Source organism: Simochromis diagramma, unplaced genomic scaffold (genome assembly GCF_900408965.1).
Source record: "Simochromis diagramma unplaced genomic scaffold, fSimDia1.1 OVJJ01000159.1, whole genome shotgun sequence".
NCBI lineage: Eukaryota > Metazoa > Chordata > Actinopteri > Cichliformes > Cichlidae > Simochromis > Simochromis diagramma.
The window spans coordinates 4450595-4471089 of record NW_024387197.1 but is presented as its reverse complement, the minus strand read 5'-3'; the positions used below and the strand labels follow the sequence as shown (position 1 = coordinate 4471089).

Here is a 20495-nt window from a genome sequence, read left to right as displayed (position 1 = left end):
CGTGTCGAAACGTGTCAAGTTGAAAATTAAGCAAAGGTTCTGTTTAATTTGCCGTGTGACAGTTGTTAGCATTTAGATTTGTAATGCCGAATGCAGACGTCCTTTAAAGAAGATGACATTTGTCAAGAAGGTTAAGGGTCTTAAAGGAAAATCAAGATGTTTTGTTTTTCATTTCATTCTTTCGCAATATATCTGAGAGTCGACGAGCATCATGGGAGCTCATATGTTACTACACCGTGCCGAGAGGTCGGAAGGGGGGGAGAGGCAGAGCTTCAAACACCAGACGTTCTGCTTCGTAACGACTTTGGCTCCGGGGATGATCCCAAGTTGAGAAGCTCGTCATGGTGTACAGGAAAGGCCTGAGAAATCAAAGAGCCAGAGCAGCACAATGGCCTTGAATCATTAGCCAGCATAGAAAAGACAAGGTCATTATTGAGACAAGCTGCTTTTCTGTGAAGCTGCTGCCAAAATTGTACCTGAACTTTAAATTCGTTGAAAGCTTTTATTTCACTTAAAAGTCCATGTATAAACCGTATATCACTTTTTTTTTTTGTATTTTTTAGTATCCCCCGCAGAGTATACGTTTTGTCCCTACACTTCCTGTGACACCTTGCATTCATAATGTCTTCGAACAAACACTGGAGGTGATGTAGGCAAGCTTCCGTCCATTCTCTGATAAATCAAATGCTTGGTCCTATTGGTGTAGATGTCTGCTGAACGGAGCAGACAACAACCCAGTAGCTTCACAAGTGTCCGGCTGTATGGCGGTAAGCCTCGTAAATCACTCCATAATGGATCATTTAGGAAGTCAATAAACGGGGAAGAGAGACTGTCTGCACAATAGGCCTTGTGCTTCACTTATCACCTAACATGTGTCTTCCTTGGCCCTTAAGGTCAGAGGTCAGCCTGGTTTAGGGATGGGACATAATCCGTTAGGGTGCACGTGTGTGTGCGCAGTCAATGCAGTCTCTCCCTAAGCCTTCATGGATTATATTACTAGCTCAGATGTCACACTGAGACTGATTATTTAGACATTGTGAAAAAGAGCGTCCAAAAGAAAATAACCCGTTGCCCACGAGCCAAGATCAATGTTTTACCTCACGGCTAAGTTGTTTTTATTTGTTTTTTCATATGTGAATTAATACAAATGTATCTAGGCTCCCGCTGTGTGGTGGGGATTTGTTTTGATGTTCCACGTAAAATGTCCGTCAGCAATATCACACATAGGATAAATCGTAGCAGGTCTCGCGCTGGTTGAGAGGCCGTCGTAGGGACAAATATGCAAAGCATGTGTTCTGTTGTTTAGGTGGCGGACTGCAGCTAGTTTACCTGGATCGCTTTCAATAAGTGTCCCCAGATACCGCAGGAGGGTTCCGCACGCCGAGGTGAAGCGAACGCCGCCCCGACGGGCCCGTCACAGCAGATGTTCCAGATGCAGCTGAGTGTCAAATGATGTTTCGGGTGGCGGCATCGTCCATCTTAGCTCTTTTAATGTGGGAGCTCCTCTGCATCCTGTCCCTGCTGGCATGACGAATCGAGGCACATCGACGGTTACACAGTTTAAGTAGATTTGTGCAAATGACACTGAAATATTGACTTTTAAAATGGCCCAGACCTTTGGAAAGCGTGGCAGTACCATTTCATGTGCATGAGTGGAAATGTAACACACAATATGTATGTGAATACATCTTTGAATGCTGCGACCATACTGATTATGTTTAGTTCATACTGATGTGTAATTCATCACAGTTTCTCCAGTAGGCGCAATTTCCCCAATTTTCCACAGCCTGAGGCTTTCAAAGTCACGTCTAGACTGATGCATATATTATACCAGGGACACCCATTCACTAAGGACTGTGTCTGAGCGTGCAGCATATAAAGAATCTTTTCATTGTTGTGCACAGTTTGGTATAAATTAAACAGCTACAAATAGGGAAGGCCTGAAGAAAATAGCAGTATTGTGACTGAAATGTTGACGTTTTATTACTTTAGCATTTCATCTTACATTACACTCTGTTGCACTTCATAAATAAATACTGACCTGAACTCTGCTACATTTATTTTACAACTTTATTTATGTAGTTGGGTTTTCTGATTCATTTTCATAGATTAAACTAGCCAAAAGCAGACAAAGTAGCAGTATCTTAACATGCTTATTCAGAACTTCATAGGCCTTTATAATAGAACAAAAAGGAGTCAGCTGCATGCAGACTGTATAAAAGACTAATATGTATAAAGCCTGTGTATACTGTCAGTCGTTAGTGTTTAGATAGTTTAAATACTTTTTGCTGACTTTAAGTGGTTTTCTTATAAGTCGGTTTGAAAGTTTTTATGTACGGTACTATTTTTTATTAGTACCATATCTGCAGAAATGGAAATATAAAACACTTTTGTGGTATTTTTATTTTATTTTTTAAGTTCTTTATTACCTCTTTATTACCTTTTTAAAACTCTGAATTAACTGAAAACTCTTTTACAGTGTATTTTAAGATGTGTTTGAAAATGTAAAGACATTGTTAAAACTCAGTTAAAAAAATAGGATGCATAAATAAATTAGATGCAGTTGAAATCTTTATGGACATCACATTTCTATTGCTATTATTTATGAGGATAAATTTAATAAATGTCTTGTGACTGTCAAAGTTTTTTTTGTGTGTGTGGTCACTGACCTTGGGGGTCAGAGTTACTTAAACTAGTTTCACCGCACTACCACGTCTATTAGCACAGTCACTGATGTGCCTTCTGTGCTGTGAAACCTATAATTAGTCCCAATATACCCTTTTGACCCTTTCTAACCGACTAGTTACCCTCGCCTAACCTTATCACGTGTCCCGGGGGTACATATGCAGTCTATGGAATAAACTCCTACTACCTGGCTGGTCTTCAACAACCGCCGGCCGGATTCAGCTCACACCGAATGGCTTTACGCCTCCAGACCGCTGCTTATCCCTACTGGACACGCATGAAAGAAAATAAAACAAATAATAATAATTAAAAGATTTTGTGAATTATTTTTTGATGCGGGTAACATATTTGCTTTGCTTTTCGTAAAAAAAAATTTTTTAAATCGTTTTTAGTGATGCATTGTGACTCCATGTGGAAGAAATGTAACAGTTAAACCGTAGGGTGGGTAATGCAACACCACACACACGCGCGCGCGAGAAAAAGGCCTCTAACGTTTCTAAAATTAAAACTATACCTTGTGAATGTAAATAATACACATACATAGGTAGAGTAGCATGGTGCGTGAATGTGTATTTTTATTTGTTAAAAAACCAAATCAGCTTTTCTTTTGCTAGTGTTGGGCAGCTAGCATAAAACTATTACACATCCGGGTCCTAATTAGCTTTCTAACGAAACCTTGCTGGCGCGGCCTGTGTATAAACCTTTGTTGCAAACGCAATAACTTTAAAATTTAGTCCCCACCCAAACAAGCGAAAACAATTATACATCTAATTAGCGTTTAAATGAGTGGAAACATTATTTAACCTCTGTCACCTTTACAAGCCATTAAACAGTCAGGCCAGGCGCCCTCGGGCAGCCCCCTCTGCTAAATGACGGCCGGCTTCGAGAGAGAGAGAGAAAAAAATACATTATTGAAATGAATCATTAGTTTACGTTTCCTTTTGTATCGTGACAGGCACAAATCCCAAAGCAGAATTTCCCCCATTTCAGCCAGATTAACCTTGACAACAAAGCATTCCTCAGAGGGCTTCAAATAGGAGATGGAAATGACCGCACAGATAAGAGGAGGGTCACATTCTCAAAATATCGCCCCACTGTCCTATTATATATGAGCAATGATATCCTTTTGACGGGAAAACGACAAATGTGGGGGTTTTGTTTTTTGTTTTGGCCTGTTTGCGCCCCATACAATTTATTTTCTATGTTTTGATAAGTAAGTGCCTGAAAACATGAAAATTACTTCATAAGTTACTGTTTGAGAAAATAATTTGTAATAATAGCATGACATTCAAAATTCATTGTCTATGAGTCACACATATGCAATTTGTATCTTGTTGTATCAATAGTACCAAAAGGTTTTAATTTTAAAGACTTTTACTGCCGCCTTGCAATAAATTTAATGCATTTAATGCAACTACTAAACTGCAGTAATGTGAACAGAGCCGATTTACTCTACTTGAGGATATGTAAGATGTGTGGTTGATGAATGCATTTGTGTATGAGTGTGTGTTTTTATGAATCCAGGTGCAGATTTTAACATTTTGAACTATAAAGGGCTCTTATGTTTACACAGCTTCCAAGTCATGCCTGCCAGTGACTGAAACAGCAGCAGGGGACACCGCGGCCTATTTCAACAGGGCAAATCCGGTTGGAGAAACTTGAACAATGCTGATAGAGAGGAAACCCTCTTCAGCATGTGAGTGGAAGACTGGCACAAATACCTCTTTTTTTATGAATTACAAGAATTTAATGTTTATTTTATAGATACAGAACAGTCATTCTGCTTCATTTATTTACTTTGAATTGCTGCAAGTCAGTGCCATGGTACAAGCTTCTCAGAGCGGCTCAAGAGTGTTTCAAAAATCAAATCTTGACGTTTTTTTCTTGTTTTTTTTTCCTCAAACAAAAACATTTCAATGTGTTTCGGCACACCCTCTCTCTCTGATGACATGCAAACGTCTCGTCTACCTAGAAAGGCTGATGGACTATATAACATATGGCTTTTTTGAAAGCAATAAAAACAAGGCAAATCAAAAAGTGCATCCAACACACAAAAAAAAAAAAAAATCAATTCCAGTCTGTGATGAAAGTCTGTGTTAAGTTGAGGTCTCTCCTCTGTCCTCACTTTGCTGGCTCAATGTCTGCACTGCTCAGGTAGGAGGTGGCCTGATGTAGACCTATTGCCATTTTCAGTTCAAAGGTCAAAGCAGACCTCTTCAGGGGCCTAGAACAGATGCCCATTGTTGACGCAAAGATGCATTTCCTTTAAATAAATACAGCAGGGTTTATCCAGCAGAAAGGAGTTTCAGCCCGTGATTGCACCCTGCAGGTTGCTTAAGCCATCGACAGGCAGGATTGTGTTTCCTGTCTGTTTCCATTCCCACAGTGCTGCTTGCTGTTAGCCCTGGTGGACAGCAGTCATTATCTGGGCCCATAGTCATAGTTAGAGGGGCCGCTGGTGGCTGAATACATGTTAGTTGTGGCAGGGTTCATGTGGTGATGGTATGTGTGTCCTCTGATACTAGGTAAAGGGTAGGGTGACGGCCTGGTCTTGGCTCCCAGGTAGTGTTCATAGGTGGTGGGGTACTTGTAGGGGTGGTGGTGCAGGGTGTCCGGGGGTAGAGGGTGGGGATCTGGCCGAAGGTCGTGGGGAGGACTGGGCCGGCCGCTTGTGATCGGGACTGCGTGCAGGCCTCCTGGGACGGGCAGGGCGGGGCTGAGGACCCGGGACATCAGCTGGTGAGCTGGGTCTGCGTGTATAGGCGTGCCGCTGGGGTCTCGCTCATATTCCCGCCTACTGTCTTCTGTGAAGGTAAGGAGACAAGAACAGTCAGCCAACATGCAAATACCCACCACTAACAATATTTTCATAGTTTCTGCACTGAAAAGCACAATAAATTACTGCAGGTACAAGTTTTTGAATACTCAGTGTTTTTGACTTGTAGGTGTTAAGAGATTGCATATAATGCTCAATAAATAAGTGCATTTTTTACAAGTGTAAGCAATGTTTAGGTAACTATGAAGTGTACACAGAAGTCTGTCACATTATTGTTTAAATAAAAAATTCTGCATTTCAGTCGAAATGTTGCAGAATAAATTCCAGACAGCAGCTTCCCAGCTTATATTTCTCTCAGATGAAATGCACAATTTAAAGCTAATAGGAAGCTCCCACTTTTATAAACATTTAATTGATTTAATTCTTATTATAGAACTAATAAATACGTCAGTCATCGTCATGTCAAAGAAATCTAATTTCCATTGCCTGCTTTACTGCGGTATGACGCTGCGGTCTGTTATAAAACCACATAAGAACCTCTATTATGTTTGCAGTGGATGACATTGACTGGCTGATATTTGATGTTTAATTAAAAGCCATCACTGGCCTGATACTGCAAATGCATCACTGGGCTTCTGTTAAGGATAAGGTGGGGAAAGAAAAAAAAAAGAAAATGAAAGAAGAAGTGAAGCATACTGACAGCTGAAATAAAAGATGTTATTTAGAAATGCTGAATGAATTTTCAGGACTATATTTCATGTTTGATAGCAGGCGTGAGTTTTGAAATGAAACAAAGAGCGAGCTGCAGACCTTTCTCTGTGCCGTTCTGCTGAGGGGGAGATGACATTGGGTTTCTTGTTCTGGCAAAGGCACTCATTATTGGCAGAGAGCCTGGTCTGTGATTCCTGGGCCTGGAGCAGGGAGAGTGGATTCAGTTACTCATTTAATGAATGTCAAAGGCACAGTTTCTTTATTATGTATTAAAATGATCCACATTTTAATCTCGTGGATGAAATGTACACAGAATACAAATGTGGAACAGCCGTACATTACTCAGATTATGTTTTTGTTAAATAATAAAAACAATCCTCTATAGTTCTGTGCAATTTCTCATTGCTGGTTTTAAAAAATGAAGTGATCTGAGTCATTTCCAGACATGGAAGCAGTATTTCCATTTGTTGAAGTTGTCTGAGTAAAGTATTTGGGTGGAGTTTTGCTACCTTGTCTCTAATGCCAGTGTCTGATGATCTGTTAGTGACAGAAAATCACACTTGGCTGAGCTTCAAACAATATCCAGTAATTTCTGAAATTTACATCACCTTGTGTTCTTTCCTGTGGCAAGCTCCACCCCATCTGCCCCATGTGAGACATTAAACAAGCAACTAAACTATTTTGCAAAAGCTTTCTGGCCCTGGCCTGCTCTGCAGTGCAATCTTTTTTACAATCATGTGGAAACATGCCAATAAAATGGTGGCCTAATATATTTCATTGGAAAGCTCACCAGTCCTCTGGGTCACAGTCCCTGAAGCCCTTTGCAAAGGGGTTACTGGCTATCTTCAGCTGTGTGATCTGAAAGTAAAGGGCAGCATAAAATCAGTCATAACGCTAAACGCAACGCCTTTCCCGCTTACATCACAGCATTTACTTATTAGAAAGGATAGCAGCGAAAGTCAGGTGTAATACACAGAGCACTCTGTCATAATAACACACACAGCTGTCTTAAATGCAGGTTTGATGGCTACAGTATCATGTATATTTCATTTATTATTATCATTACTTTTATTACTATTATTATTGTTGTTGTATGTAATTGTGCTCTTCTGTAGCATTTGCACCCACATAATGTCATATACAGACAGGTTTGCATGTGGGGTAAGAAAAGAGTCAGTTATTATTTTTAATATCACTTTAATAGCTTTCTTATCATAATGATCATCATCATATAATTTTATTATATTTCATGTTAAATGTATGTGCATTTTTTTTTATTTTAGCTCAATTTACATTTTATATGGAAGTAAGAATCCTTACGAAAAGACGCAGAGCGCCTTCGTGCGTAAAAGTAATTTATTTACCATTTGCCATAAACATTCAGCATCAAAACAGAAGCGGCTTGTTTTTAGTCCGTGTCCTATCTCCGTGAGCTAACGGGTCTATTAATCACCGTCACGCAGCGGCTCCCACACACTTGGATTCGGTGTAAATAGCTGAAAGGAAAACTGAAGCCAGGTTCCTTCTATCGTCGTTATGAGTCGCTCCAAATAAGCGATGAGCGCACTGATGTTTGAATCTAAACAGACACGGGGACTGATGGAAAACAGAGTAGGGAGCACGCAGGGATGGGGTGCAAGCTGAGCTCACAGAGCAGAGGCAACATTTGGGCGAAAAAAGCGGAATTATTTTTATTTTTTTACGCAAACGCATAAGACAGCCTCGATTAAACAGTTGTTAAAAATACACATTTTAAAGTCTTTAGTTACTGAATTCGGTTTAACGTAACACGCTTACATTACCTCTCTGCGCTGATACGTTATTCATGGCATAACTGTACTGCGCGCATCATGTTTGAACAACACACGGTTTCTGTGTGCGTTTAGTTGCTGGCTTCTCTTGCACGACAGACCGTATTTGAATTTAGATGGAGGGTCATAAAAGTCGCTTACCCTGTGGTTCTGGTACGCTGTGACCGCTGTGAAGCGGGTTTCCTCAAAAACAAAGGTTTTGTAATTCTCCTCTGCGTATTTCTCGCTGTCCTTCCGGGGATCCACATAAACCACATGAAACCTGGGCTGGTAGCGGTGCATGGAGTTCAGAATGATCTGTAAAAAAAAAAGCAAAGCAAGCCTGCTCAAGGACCGTCGACTTAAAGTGTACAAAAAGATCATCTTTGATCGCATGCTTCAGAAAAAACCCAAAACAAAACATGCGATTGAAAATGATCACTGACGAGAGATTTAATGAATAATTAAATAAATAATCGACAATGTTAATTTAAATTGCACTGGAATAAGGTAAAACGTGGTCAAGACCAAATGAGACCCGGGTTCGATCTATGAAACGTTTTTACCGCGTCGGCCATCTCCACGATTGTATGAGCAAATTTGGTAATCTAAATAACACAATACCCCGAGGGAGCCTGGGTCTCCCCTTAAAATCCGTTGGCATGCAGATACAGTTCTAGATAAACAGTAATATTGTAAATATTTAAGGGCCGACTGAGAATATATCATGTGGATGGCTCTCATTTAGGCAATAACAGAAGAAAACTAACTTTCTGGTGAATCCACGGGACACTCGATCTGTTACAGATCATTGTTTTTCAGTATTTGCTTAAGTCCCCCAAACTCTCCTGATTTTACATCTCATGCAAAGACAAGGAAGGGTGGTGGAAGATCAAGCAGGAGGGTTTGAAATCATTTCCAGTGGTGAAATATTCCACTTCCTTTCAGGGATTTTTGGAGGAAAGCCTCGTGTGCGGTGCCGTGTTTGAGGACACAAAATAAGCGTTTGGCAAAATCAAAGTTTTAGAGAAAATATCGTTTTTTAAACTACTACAAAATAACTTATATCGATCGGTTTTAGGGGAAGAAAATGTATCTCTCTGTATTATTATTATTATTATTATTATTATTATTATTATTACCGGGATTTAAAATAAATACATAAATACAACAGTTCTTTTGATTTTTTTGTATTTTGACCGCTTAATGTGGAAATGTGATTTTATGTTAAATTATGCTCTCTAATTAACCAAACAGGCCATCATCTATACTATCATTGCAATCAAATAAATGGTTTTATATTTTTCTTAAATGATTTTCTTAGGGGGAAGAACACTTTATCATTTAACGGGAACTCATGAGGACAAAGCACCCGCTCGCTGTGTGATTTTTCTGGCCAAGCTTGGGCCTCTTGAGCACTCATTTAATTCCAGTTTTGTACTCACATGTCCGTTGTCATCCAGAAGGTTGTTAGTTAACTTTAGTTTATCAAATGAGACGATCTGCTTCATCCACTGTGCGCCTTTGGCCGGAGAGTCTGGGTGGTAATGGACCCTGCCCGGTGTGGCGGGATCAGCTTTGCCTGCCACCAGCCACGACGAGCTGTGGAAAGCATACCTATGAGGGCCATAAAAGGAAATTAAGACCCAAGGTTAGAAGTTGCTCGCTTAGGCATGCAAAATGTCTATGCATGTGTTGGCGTGTATGAAGAGTAACGACGCTACATAACGCTACCAAACGCTTTAAGATAAAGGGAAAAATAAGACACTTAATTGATCGTTAATGTCAGTATTTAGTCACCAACATGTTTGCAGTATAACGTGGATAATTGTTGAAAAGGATGTGTCTCATTGTTAAGTTCTTAAGTTGTGTTTTCCAAGTTTTTATTCTCATTTTGCTCGATACCCCAGGGTGGGTCTTAAAAAACCAAGACAAGCACAATGTTTTCCTGTCCCGCCCTGACTGAAAGCGGTGTTTTACTTGTCTGAAGACACATGAAAAGTTACCTGTAACGTTTGTCATCTACAGGCAGGAAGTCCATCAGGAGCATGTAGTCTGCCATGGGATCCATCCCAAATATTTTCACTTGGAAAGTTGGAAACATTCTCCTGACAGAGGAAGAAAAACACGGGGCGACTGTTAAAAAGCAGCAGCTTTAAAGCGGCTTTTAATGCTTTACGCGCTATTTTTCTAAAACTAATCATCAGTGTGTGTGTGTGGACGGTGAGTTAGTGTAAGAAAACAAATGATTATGAACAAGTGTGTGTGTGTGCGTTTTTTTAAGTGTGCAGTTTGCAGAAAGAAATGTTGCTCGAGCTTATTTTTGCCCCAGCTCGAGGCTACAACAAGGTTTTTAAGCTCTTGGAAATGACGTGATTTAGCCCGTGCGTAACCGGATAAAAAGTCACCCTCATCTCAACGGAACTTTGCGTTTGTTGCCATTTAGCTGCGCTGTTGTAACTTCTGGCTCTAACTTCTCTCCTGGTTTTTTGATGAATTCCAGAAACATGAAGATCTAATCACATGTGAATACACACGTGCTCATAAGCGTCACGTGCTTTTTACAGAGTACAGTTTAGAGTTTTTGAACTTTCCATCATCTTGACTATAGGAAAAATAAATAAATAAATATATGTATATATAAATTGAATTTGCAAGCAACAACAAGAACACTCCTGCATACTGATCCACTGATTATGTTATTTTCTTAACAATCATTTTCTCAGTTGACAGCAGAAAATCCGAATCCCTTTTGTGTGTTTTGCTCTGCGTTTTAGTCTACGCTCTGCCCCCTGCACTGTGGCGCTTGTTTTCTCCCCTTGCACTACACGGGTTACTATGTAAGAGAGATCCATATCCTCCAAGAACATGAGCCGAAAGTTGAGTAATCCGCCGAGTCAGTGAAAGGGATCCTAAAATCAACGCTCAATTAACGTCAGTGTTGTGGCTAGGTGAGGCTGAAGGAGCTTTTAAAGTGCTGTGCTGCAGATCTCCTTTCTCCTGTCACGCAGTGCACGGCGTGGAAACTCAACCCACACTTTTAGGATTTGAGCAATTATGTCATGCCACTTTACATAGATGTGTTTTTTTAATAAAATAGGAAGCATGGTTAGCACGATGAATGTTAATGTGGAACACTATCGGCTCTTTCTAGGGGTCAGAGGTCAGGAGAAATGTGTTTTGCCTAAAGAGACAAGAAGAATGACGTGTTTTTTCAGCACATTTCAATAAATGATCATATTGTGTTTTATTAATAACAAAATCCAATAGATTTTAGTCCATTAAATGCAACCAAAACTGAGCGCGTGGAGCGGCGCTTCCATAATTGTGAAATCGAAGAAAAAAAAAGAAGAAAAGAAAAGAAACCACTGTAATCGGCTTGTAGGATCTGATCCTACATGTAAAGACTCATAAATTAAAGACCACAATGTTTTTTTTTTATAACAGCAGTGCGTAAAATTGGGGCAGGATGAGGGCGAAGAAGCCCAGGAGAGTCACACTTATCCTTATTAGATCTATAAAACGCAACTGGATGAGATCAACATGGTGTTTACAGTCGGCACACACACACACACACACACACACACACACACACACACACACACACACACACACACACACACACACACACACACACACACACACACACACAAGCCTCCTTGTATTTGACCTTGTTTTTAAAACATCTCCAGAAGCTTAAAACGTGTTGTTTGTTTTAAAAAACCGAAGCGAGAAAAAAAAATACATTTTCTAAAGCAGTATGATTTGATGGACAGAGACATGTGTGAAAAGTCCGCTGAATATTATTTAAAAAACATCACAGGCCTTCATGTGCATGGCACAAAGTGATGTTTTGCGTCAGCTGCCTGAGCCCATGACGTTATTTAAAGTAGGAAATTATATATATATGACTAAATAGCAAGAGTAAAAAAATATGGAGTATTTTCTTAATGAAATTGTTTTTATTACATTATATAACTTTATTTTCTAGTCTATACTTACAGTTGCTAATCTGCACAGACATTCGCAGAAAAAATAGTTGCTTATCCTTTCCCGGTTTGGTTCTTTGCTCAGATGTTTCAGTATATATTAAAGTATTCTGTCCTATATTATTTTTCGAGTCTGCATGAGGAGAAAAATAACTCCAGCGCCTCTGGCCTGTGTGTAATGGGTACTCACCTGCCGGCCTTGGTGACGATCATCTCCGTGCCTAGCTGGTTAAATTCATCCCATAAAGCTTTCATCTCCAACTGAACGTTAATGTTGGCAACTTTCGGGTTCTTCTTCACTATAGTTTTGCTGTTCGGTGTAGAGTTTGAGGACGATGAGGAGCAATTGGCGGTCCCGTTGTCGTTCGACGGGGCCTGGCCCTGGTTGGATCCCGGATAGTTGTAGTTGTGTTGGGCGGCCGGGCAGGGCTCGAAATGGGACTCATGCTGACTGTAGGGGTCCCCGGGGGAGGGAGAGAGGTGGTAGCCCCCCGGCGTGTTGAGGCTGCTCAGGCTGCTCGTCGTGAAGGCTGCAACATCGCAAAAATGGGACAGCTGCGTCAGCCACGGACTGGATATGGCTGAAATCATCCCAGAAAACTAGATTTTACTAAATATGCCTTTCACTTCAAGTCGATTATAACACAGAGAGTGAAAAACAGAAGCAGGATTCAGCGATCCCCAGAGGAAAGCGTCAAGCACGAATGCACTCGTTTCGGTTTAAAAAGTTTCCGTCTCGGCTGTTCGGCAGTCCCTGAGGTTTCATCCACTGCCAGCATACTACGGGCTGCCTGATCTAAAATAGGAGACCTCCGAAAAGCAAAGAAAAGAAAAGTTTTCCCCCAAAAGCGGTGCGGGTCCCGTAGAATCTCCGAACTATTCGAGGAAACTAACTCGGAGTGCGCATGAATTGGTTTTCGCTCGTGATCGATCGCGCTGTGAGCGGCCTCTGTTGTGCGCTGCTGCAGTGTGTTAACACTGCACACCAGTCTCCTCTCTTATCTGACGCAGAGGGCCTCCCCTTTGCGATAAAACCGGTTCTTATTTCTATTTAGATAAGGAACTGCAGGTAATGTGCCTTTTCTTCGCCTTGCAACCAGACTGATTGACAGAGAAGTGCGCCCCTTTTTAATGGCTTTTCCGGCACCCATTTAACTTTTGGATAAGGATATCACCCACATCACCCCCGTTAACAAACAATGGAGGATGTGCCAGGCAGAGGGGAGTGCAAACGCTCTACAAGGTAAACACACATTGATTTGCATGAACAAACAAACAGGCAGCAGGTGACTGCAGCCCTCTCCTGATCGACAAATAGACGCACCGGATGGATATACAGCCCCCCACCCCCCTCCAAGCTGGGTATGATTATTGTAGTCTGTTTTTACCATTACGCACGGGGCGCCCGTGTAAACCCTCCTCCTCTTGGCTTCATGCTGAATGTATGTGATTCTGTCCACGAATTAAAGTTGTTTCTTGGTACACCACTTTGGGATTTTGGCACGTTTGAACCCCCCCGCCACCCACATTCTGACTGTTTTGTTTCCAGACTTCTCCTCAGTGATGGTGAACACGGCGATTAAAATCTGCAGAATTTTTTTTCACAGTGGCTCCAATCTGTGACACTTAAAAAAGAAAACAAAGTTGCAATTTCCTTCTATACTTTCCAAAACAACGCACTCATGCGCGGTTTTGCGCATTTCAAAAACGTCGGAGAATCAGGCAAACGCAAAGTTGCTAGGGGGAGAATTTCGGGTGAGACGTACACATGCTACATCAGCAAACACAATTACCTTCCATTTCCCGGGTGACAGTGCTGTAGTGCATTTTAAAGGAACTGTGGTTATGCAGGTCTGGCTTGTCCAGGCCGGTGCCGTGTTTTTCAAACGCTGCGTTTCCTGTTTGCTCTGCAGCCGAAATCAGAGAGGCAATACTGAAAGCATTTGCCTTTGGAGAGAGGGGACCGCCGTCGTCCATAGGCAAGAAATCGAGTCGTTAAAAGCCGTCCCTCCTCCTCCTTTCTCCCCGCTTTCCAACCGCGCAGAAAGCAGGAGAAGGCTGTGCACAACGGAGAGGAACATGCGCTAAAATTTGGGGGTGGTTTCTCACATTCCGCCACTGGCTCTCCGTGGGTTCTTATGAAGGTTTTCCCACGATTACAGTGAAGACGCCAAAAAGCCTGGCGATGCTCCGATTTGCGTGACGAACCCCTAAACGCGTCCTGGTGTCAAAGCATAGTTCATCCGCTTAGAAGCGAGAGAGCGAGAGCTTCCCCTGTTTCTCCTCCGATCGCTGGCGGGGTGGTGTCATCTGAGTCCTGCCTTGAGGAGAAGCTACTACTGCTGCGAGAATGTCAAAAGTGAGCGAGATCCACGCCTCCCCTGCATCACTGTAGGAAAAAAAAGTGTGCGCGCTCTACACTCGATGTTTTATTTCAATAAGACCTTGTCAGTCATTTGGATTCGACTCCAACGTCACCGCAGTGTCCCGTCTTTAAAGAGCGCCACTTTTCCAGTAAATTACGCGTATGTGCCGGCGTGCGCATACTTAGATTTCTCGAGAGTTTGCGTGGAGCACGAGGAGCAATAACAGCTCCAAATCTGATGAGTGCTTTGTGCGAGGGTTCAGATCCAAAATGCAGTTTTCTTTAAAAAAAGAAATATGGAGACAAAAAATAAATATCAAGTAACCCACACATCTGACTTCTTTCTCAGATGCTTTGAACGTTTAGTGAGTCAAAAAAAGAAAAAAAAAGAAAAGAAAAGAAAGAAAGAAAAGAAAGAAAGAAAGAAGAAAAAAGCAGAATATAACGAGAATATGTTTTAATCCAAGCAATTATTTATCTGAGTGGCGCAGAGATGGAAACCAGTCAGAATGCAGATGCACTTTTGACTTTTGAGGAGTGTCCAGCCCCTGTGTGCACACATTTTTCCCCAAAAGCCATCACATTCAATTAGTTTCGTGTCAGACACACCTGGATATACACGACAGACTCGCAGAAACAGCACCCTTGCAGTCAGTAAAAATGAGAAGCATACACACGTGGCATTTCAGGCTGGAGTTGGACTTGACCTCTCCACCTCCCGCCTTCAGTCTCGCTTTGTTGGTTCTCAGCTTATCGAGGTTCAACTTTAATGTGCAGCGACTCAAGATGTGTTTTGCTGGAAGCTGGTGCGATAGCGACCGGATAGAGTTTAATTTACACTGGAGTCAGTGAATTAAGCGCGAAAGCAGCAGCGGGGTTCTAATGGGATAAAGCAGTTAGAGGATTAGGCCTATTTGTTTTGGATGTTTCTCCATGGGAGGCAGGGAGCATAAATAAACCCCTCCTAGATAGATAGATAGATAGATAGATAGATAGATAGATAGATAGATAGATAGATAGATAGATAGATAGATAGAAATCGAATTGGTTGATTGATTTTGCATTGATCGCTGTCAAAATATTGTAAACCATCACCCACATGATGTATTCCTCCCTGCAGTTTTTAAAAAAAAAAAACTGATATGATGCCATCGATACCGGCTCACTTCATCATTGCCAAGTCGGAAGCCTCCTTTGTAAATAGTTAGGTGATAACAGACAAAATACAGGAGCTCAGCGAAATGGGAAGAGACTGTGTCGGAATTCGCTCAGCCGAGGCACAGTGGACTCAGTAAAATGTGAGCCTGAAGATAATAATAATAATAATAATAATAATAATAATAATAATAATAATAATAATAATAATAATAATAATCCATTCGCCCAATACGGGAATATTCAGACCAGCAACCCAAAATAAAGGCATAGCAAACTCTTGCTTGAGTGAATAAAATGCTGAATTTGAAGCTTCAGGGCGACGGAAATTGGGATTTTTATTTTGCCTGTGAGAAAGAGATAAACTCATTTTTGCATCGTGGAAAAAAATAAAAATACCTGCAAACTTTATGTTAACAACAACAAAACAAGATTTTAACGCTGATGATCATAAAAAGGCAGCCAGGCTGACCAGAGTTTAGTAGTTTTCCCTTTGTTTTGTGTTGATTTTAAGCGGCTTTACGCGTTTTTATTGAGTTAAACGGAGCTTTGTGTTTGGACTCTTTAGGCCTTTTTACTCTGTACTCTCTGATAGAGTCTGCAGACTCTGTCACGAAGAGTTTAGCTCATATGGTGCAAAGCTGACATCTAGACAAAGTGAGCAAAGTATGTAAACAGCTCCGGCAAACAGCTCTCACTGATTAGAGGATGCAGGCCCGAACAGCATTTCTCGGCCCACTGGCTGATGGATGCAGAACAGGAATATGTGACATCAGGTAAGGTGCTGTTGATCTCTGAGGATAAAATCACTTTTACTCAACCCGGAGTCATTTTTTACTGAAAACACCATGAAGGAAACGATATTTTCTACCGAGGCCAAATTAGGGACTAAGTGCTGTAACAAAGCATCTGAATGAATTTATAATTGTAGGCTCGTTCTGGAAATTAAAGGCCATTCTTGGATTTGGTGATTTGAAAGTTCCTGAACCGACATTCAAACATTTTACTTTGGTCTTTGACTTGAAAGTACTCTTGATACAAATAAAAACACGTGAATTTAATAATTTTTTTCTGTAAGAAAGAGCTAAGTGAACTTTGAATTTTAATTACGCATGATGGCTCTGCTGACGCGGAGAAATTCGACATTTTCACCTGGAACTCTTTATTTCAAAATTTTATTGTGGCTAATTAATGCACCGCAAAACGCATTCATGGTTTAGACTGCGCTCCAGTTTTTCCTCTCATTAATACAGGATATGCTTACTTTGAAACGGTGATGATTGCCACTTTAAATTCAAATCATAGGTTGTATTTTTTTTTAATAATTTAAAAATATGTTTGCACTTGCTTCGGTCCTATTATTTACCTGATCTGCCGTTGTTAACCTCCAAAGGTGACAGAAGCCAACAGAAGGTAAACCTAGAGAGACTTTGAGCCAGTTGTTGTGCGTCTTGACGCACAAGAATATTCGCGCAAAAGTTTTCCGATAACAATTTTCCAGGATGGTGTGATTGTACTTCTGTCTCAGCGACAGTGCTTCTACACGTTTGGGCAATCAGTCACTCACACACCGCACATATTTATGTTGTCGGTGGTCTTCCTGATGGTCTCCTACAAGAGAACCGCTGGCTTCTGTTCTTCCAGTAGGAGAGGCCTGTGTGGTCCTGTATGTCCTGTTTGTGGTAACATGACAAATCACCAAACCACAACCTCTTGCCCGTGCCTCATTAAATTGCACAGATCCATCGTGAAGGCATCGATGGTTGCTATTTTCGTGTTATTAGTAAACAGAGATGTGATTGGGTCGTCGGGATATCTGCATGGACATGTGGGCGCGCGCTGTCTCCTCTGCGTCTTTCTGCTCGATCCCTCTGCTTCTCCCAGACACTCAAAATAAAAGAGCTTATCATCTCCTCTGATGTTTGTACCTGTGTGTCGTGGAGATGTTTAATTAGGCTGTCTGTGCCGCAGTCAGCCTGATAAGATTATTATTTACGCGCTCATATTATTTGACAGACAGTAAATCATAGCATCTTCCGCTGGTTATAAAAACAAACAAACAAAAACACAAAAAACAAACAAACAAAACAATGATTTGCACATTCTACCCGAAGCTATTGAGACCTGTGGAGACTCCACGTATAGCTTCAGGGAATGCACAGAGGCGCACTTTACGCAGGAGGGAAGACTAAAACATGCCTCATATACAATCATGACAAGGAAAACTCATGCAAATAAAGTTCTAAACATAAATAAAATGAACTTAATTTAACTGAAATAGAATATATTTATTTTCAACTCCCGTAAAATAAATATAAGCAAGCGAGCCGTTGATTAAACTTATTCTAGAAAAACGCTCTAATTTATGATTTTTGTGTTAGTTAATATGAAATACATGTATTTATCAATAAAAACAGTGCAAGTAAATGTTCTAATTTGCTACCGGAAACTCTGATGGTTATTAATAGGGCTAATAATAATAATAATAATACCCCCCCCCGCCCCCAAAACAAAAAACAAAAAAACAACAAAAAAACAAAACAAAACAAATTTCTTTTGCTATAATATAACCCAAGCTTTGTAGGAATAACTCATCATAATGCGATCTTTTTTCGGTTAAGTAATCAGATAGAAATTTATTATTATTTTTTTTTACAAAGTCTCTCATGTAAAACATTAAAAAGGGACATGTTGTTTGTCTTTTCAGTCGATGGAAACGTTCTAGTTTCTTACAGCGCTATGGTCTAATTTTCTAGGCTGCTTCAGTTTGTGAATGCCCCCATTTACTTGTTCGGTTAACAAAAATGTTCCCCCCTTTTTCCCCTAAATGAGCTGGCATTTTGAGTTTTTTTCACTGCAAAAAAAAGTCCAAACATTTGACCACAGCGATGAATATTTCTCTTATGTCCATCATTATTTGTTTTTCATTGGGCTATTTGTAAGTCCGTTTCTAGGATCTGTCACTGAGTGGTTAGTTGGATATTTTGAAGCCTTTCCCCCGTGGAGTCGGTCTGTTGGCATTAAGAGTAAATGATTTAGAAAAATCGTTGATATAAACTCGTTATTATGTGCACGCAAATTTAAAATGTATTGTTACGATTTTAACAATGGCGCAATGTGGCGCTTAAATACCGACGGAATTTTGCGCTCATGCGGTCTTCCAGATGTTAGCAGAGCTACCGCATCCTCCAATAGCCTTTCAGCCATGCGTAAAGGCGCACAGTAATGGAAATATGCCACCAAAGCAGTATTGCATAAAATGTAATCTAATAACATGCAAAGTATAATAAGACGTGTTCCTTCCGTATCTTATGTGAATTAATTTATTGTGAATGTTTTATAATTGGTAGAAAATCTATTTGTCTTTTTGGGGGGGCTCTTTCTTTTCTTTTTTTTTTCTTGGAACATTACACTGAATGCTTTAGTTTTAAAAAAAGAAGGAAAAAAAATGAGCACATTTCCGTGCTGACATATTAATGTGCTTTTCCTGTCCAGCCCTGTTCTTCTTTGTATTTGGGGTCATCATAAAAGCGTAAAAACACAATGGAAACGAACTCAATGGCCGACCAAAGGTGAAAATCATGATTCCTTCAGTCCCAGGCAAATTCCAGAATATATTCCCACACTTTGGAAAAACAGACTATAGACTTTATTGTTAATATTCATGGAAAATAAGAGGATGCAGGTAATTGGTTTTTGGAACAGCTTAACTTAACAGGTGTTTAAAAAAAAAATCTTCCTACAGAATACATGCATTGCTTAATAGATTCTGACGTTTGACATCCTCATTTCCCGTTCTGTTTGTCCAAGCTGCCAAGCATGCAAAATTAAATAGAAACAAAGAAAAAAAAGCACCGTTTTGACTTTCTCCCTCCCCCCTTTGCAGTTGTCTGGGAAAATGTGTGCCAGTGCTATTTGTTTATTTTGGGAAGGAAGATCCTATCTCCGCATGTCTTCTCAGAGTTAAAGAAGACAGGCCTGACAGCTGCCAACTGTGCCCTTCAGCAGGATCTCTGCAGCCTGGTCAGTATGTGCTAGCTTTGAATCTCTGCGGCCCGACTACACCTCAAGCAACAGTGAGCAGGAGAAAGGGGGGAGCAGGCAGTTATGATTCAGCTGCTATTACATTCCTATTAAATACAGTTTATTGTGAGGACCTGCAGAGAACATGTACAAGAGTGATTCTATAGATAATTAAGGCATTAGTTAGTCGTCATTTTTATCCTGAGTTTGCTTTCTGGAGTTGTTATCGACTGAAATTCTCATAGAGAGAATGAGAAAGCAAAAAAATAAGTTTGGAATGTGAGTGTAGGACATAGGAAGGGTGGAGTGGGGGGGTGGAGGCCGCTCAGAGTCAGATCCCTTTTCAAAATCACTTCTTCTCTTTTCCCTCCCGTCTTTGTTTTAAAACTGGGAAGCTTTTAGCTTTTGAAAAGTATCCTTTTCCTATCTGTTACATGGCGGCCCCAGTCGTCATCACCTTGCCTCTCCTCGCAGCCCTATTGGAGCTCCGGTAAATAGCTGGCATTCCTGCCACAAAGAGCCGATGATGTGGGCCCGGAGCCCTCCGTGATCTCCCCAAATTAATTAAGGTCTTTCTTCTCTCTGAGCGGGATCTGCGGCCTTTGTCTCTCTAATACGTCTTAAGCCTAGTATTAAATGGAAGGGCAGAGTCTACGCTCATTATAAATCTGTCACTGCCTGCTTTGCTCCTCCTGGCCCGGCCCGTGATCCTAAATAGGCTTCAGTGTAGCTGAGCAGCCATCCTCCAGTCTGGCTCTTGCCCCCTTGCCTCCTCCTTATCTGACGCCCCTCCTTGCGCCCCACTGGCTTGGTATTTATTTGAATATGAGAAGCCCTGCTTGTTGTTCCTGGCAGGGGGGGGACTCGAGTCTGAGACCCCCACCTCCTCACCACCAAAACACCACCTCATGCCCCTCGCTTCTTCCATCTCTCTATCCCCCCAGAATGGAATCTGTCCTCCCTCAGCCACCTCGGTTTGTTCACTCTTCGCTGGCCTCTGC

General features: G+C 41.0%; 1 protein-coding gene and 1 long non-coding RNA gene across 3 annotated transcripts in view; one reads left to right on the top strand and one right to left on the bottom strand.

Moving 5' to 3' along the window:
• Positions 1-1956: 1956 nt before the first annotated feature.
• Positions 1957-14623, bottom strand: tbx1 (T-box transcription factor 1). 2 transcript variants are annotated; one of them, XM_040049986.1, is made up of 8 exons: positions 13745-14623; positions 12142-12532; positions 9969-10070; positions 9408-9579; positions 8125-8280; positions 6963-7030; positions 6272-6372; positions 1957-5489 (listed from the first exon to the last, which is right to left on the bottom strand). In XM_040049986.1, the coding sequence occupies exons 1-8, from the start codon at positions 13926-13928 to the stop codon at positions 5107-5109; spliced, it is 1557 nt and encodes a 518-aa protein (XP_039905920.1). In that variant the 5' UTR covers positions 13929-14623; the 3' UTR covers positions 1957-5106. The 2 variants fall into 2 exon arrangements, with proteins under 2 accessions (XP_039905920.1, XP_039905921.1); XM_040049987.1 differs by having other exon boundaries at positions 12142-12481; positions 13745-14621.
• LOC120745271 overlaps positions 12451-20495 on the top strand; it is a 74656-nt gene continuing 66611 nt past the window's right edge. The window contains exon 1 of the long non-coding RNA XR_005698603.1: positions 12451-13194. This is a non-coding gene — a long non-coding RNA (uncharacterized LOC120745271). The remainder of the gene's footprint in view (positions 13195-20495) is intronic.

Excerpts from the sequence above, each read along its gene's own strand:
- tbx1 (XM_040049986.1), bottom strand. The coding sequence starts at position 13,928 with ATGGACGACGGCGGTCCCCTCTCTCCAAAGGCAAATGCTTTCAGTATT. Across the intron at positions 8,281-9,407 it reads TTCTGGATGACAACGGACAT|ATCATTCTGAACTCCATGCA; the intron begins GTGAGTACAAAA and ends TTTTTTTTACAG. Across the intron at positions 6,373-6,962 it reads GACTGTGACCCAGAGGACTG|GCCCAGGAATCACAGACCAG; the intron begins GTGAGCTTTCCA and ends TCCCTGCTCCAG.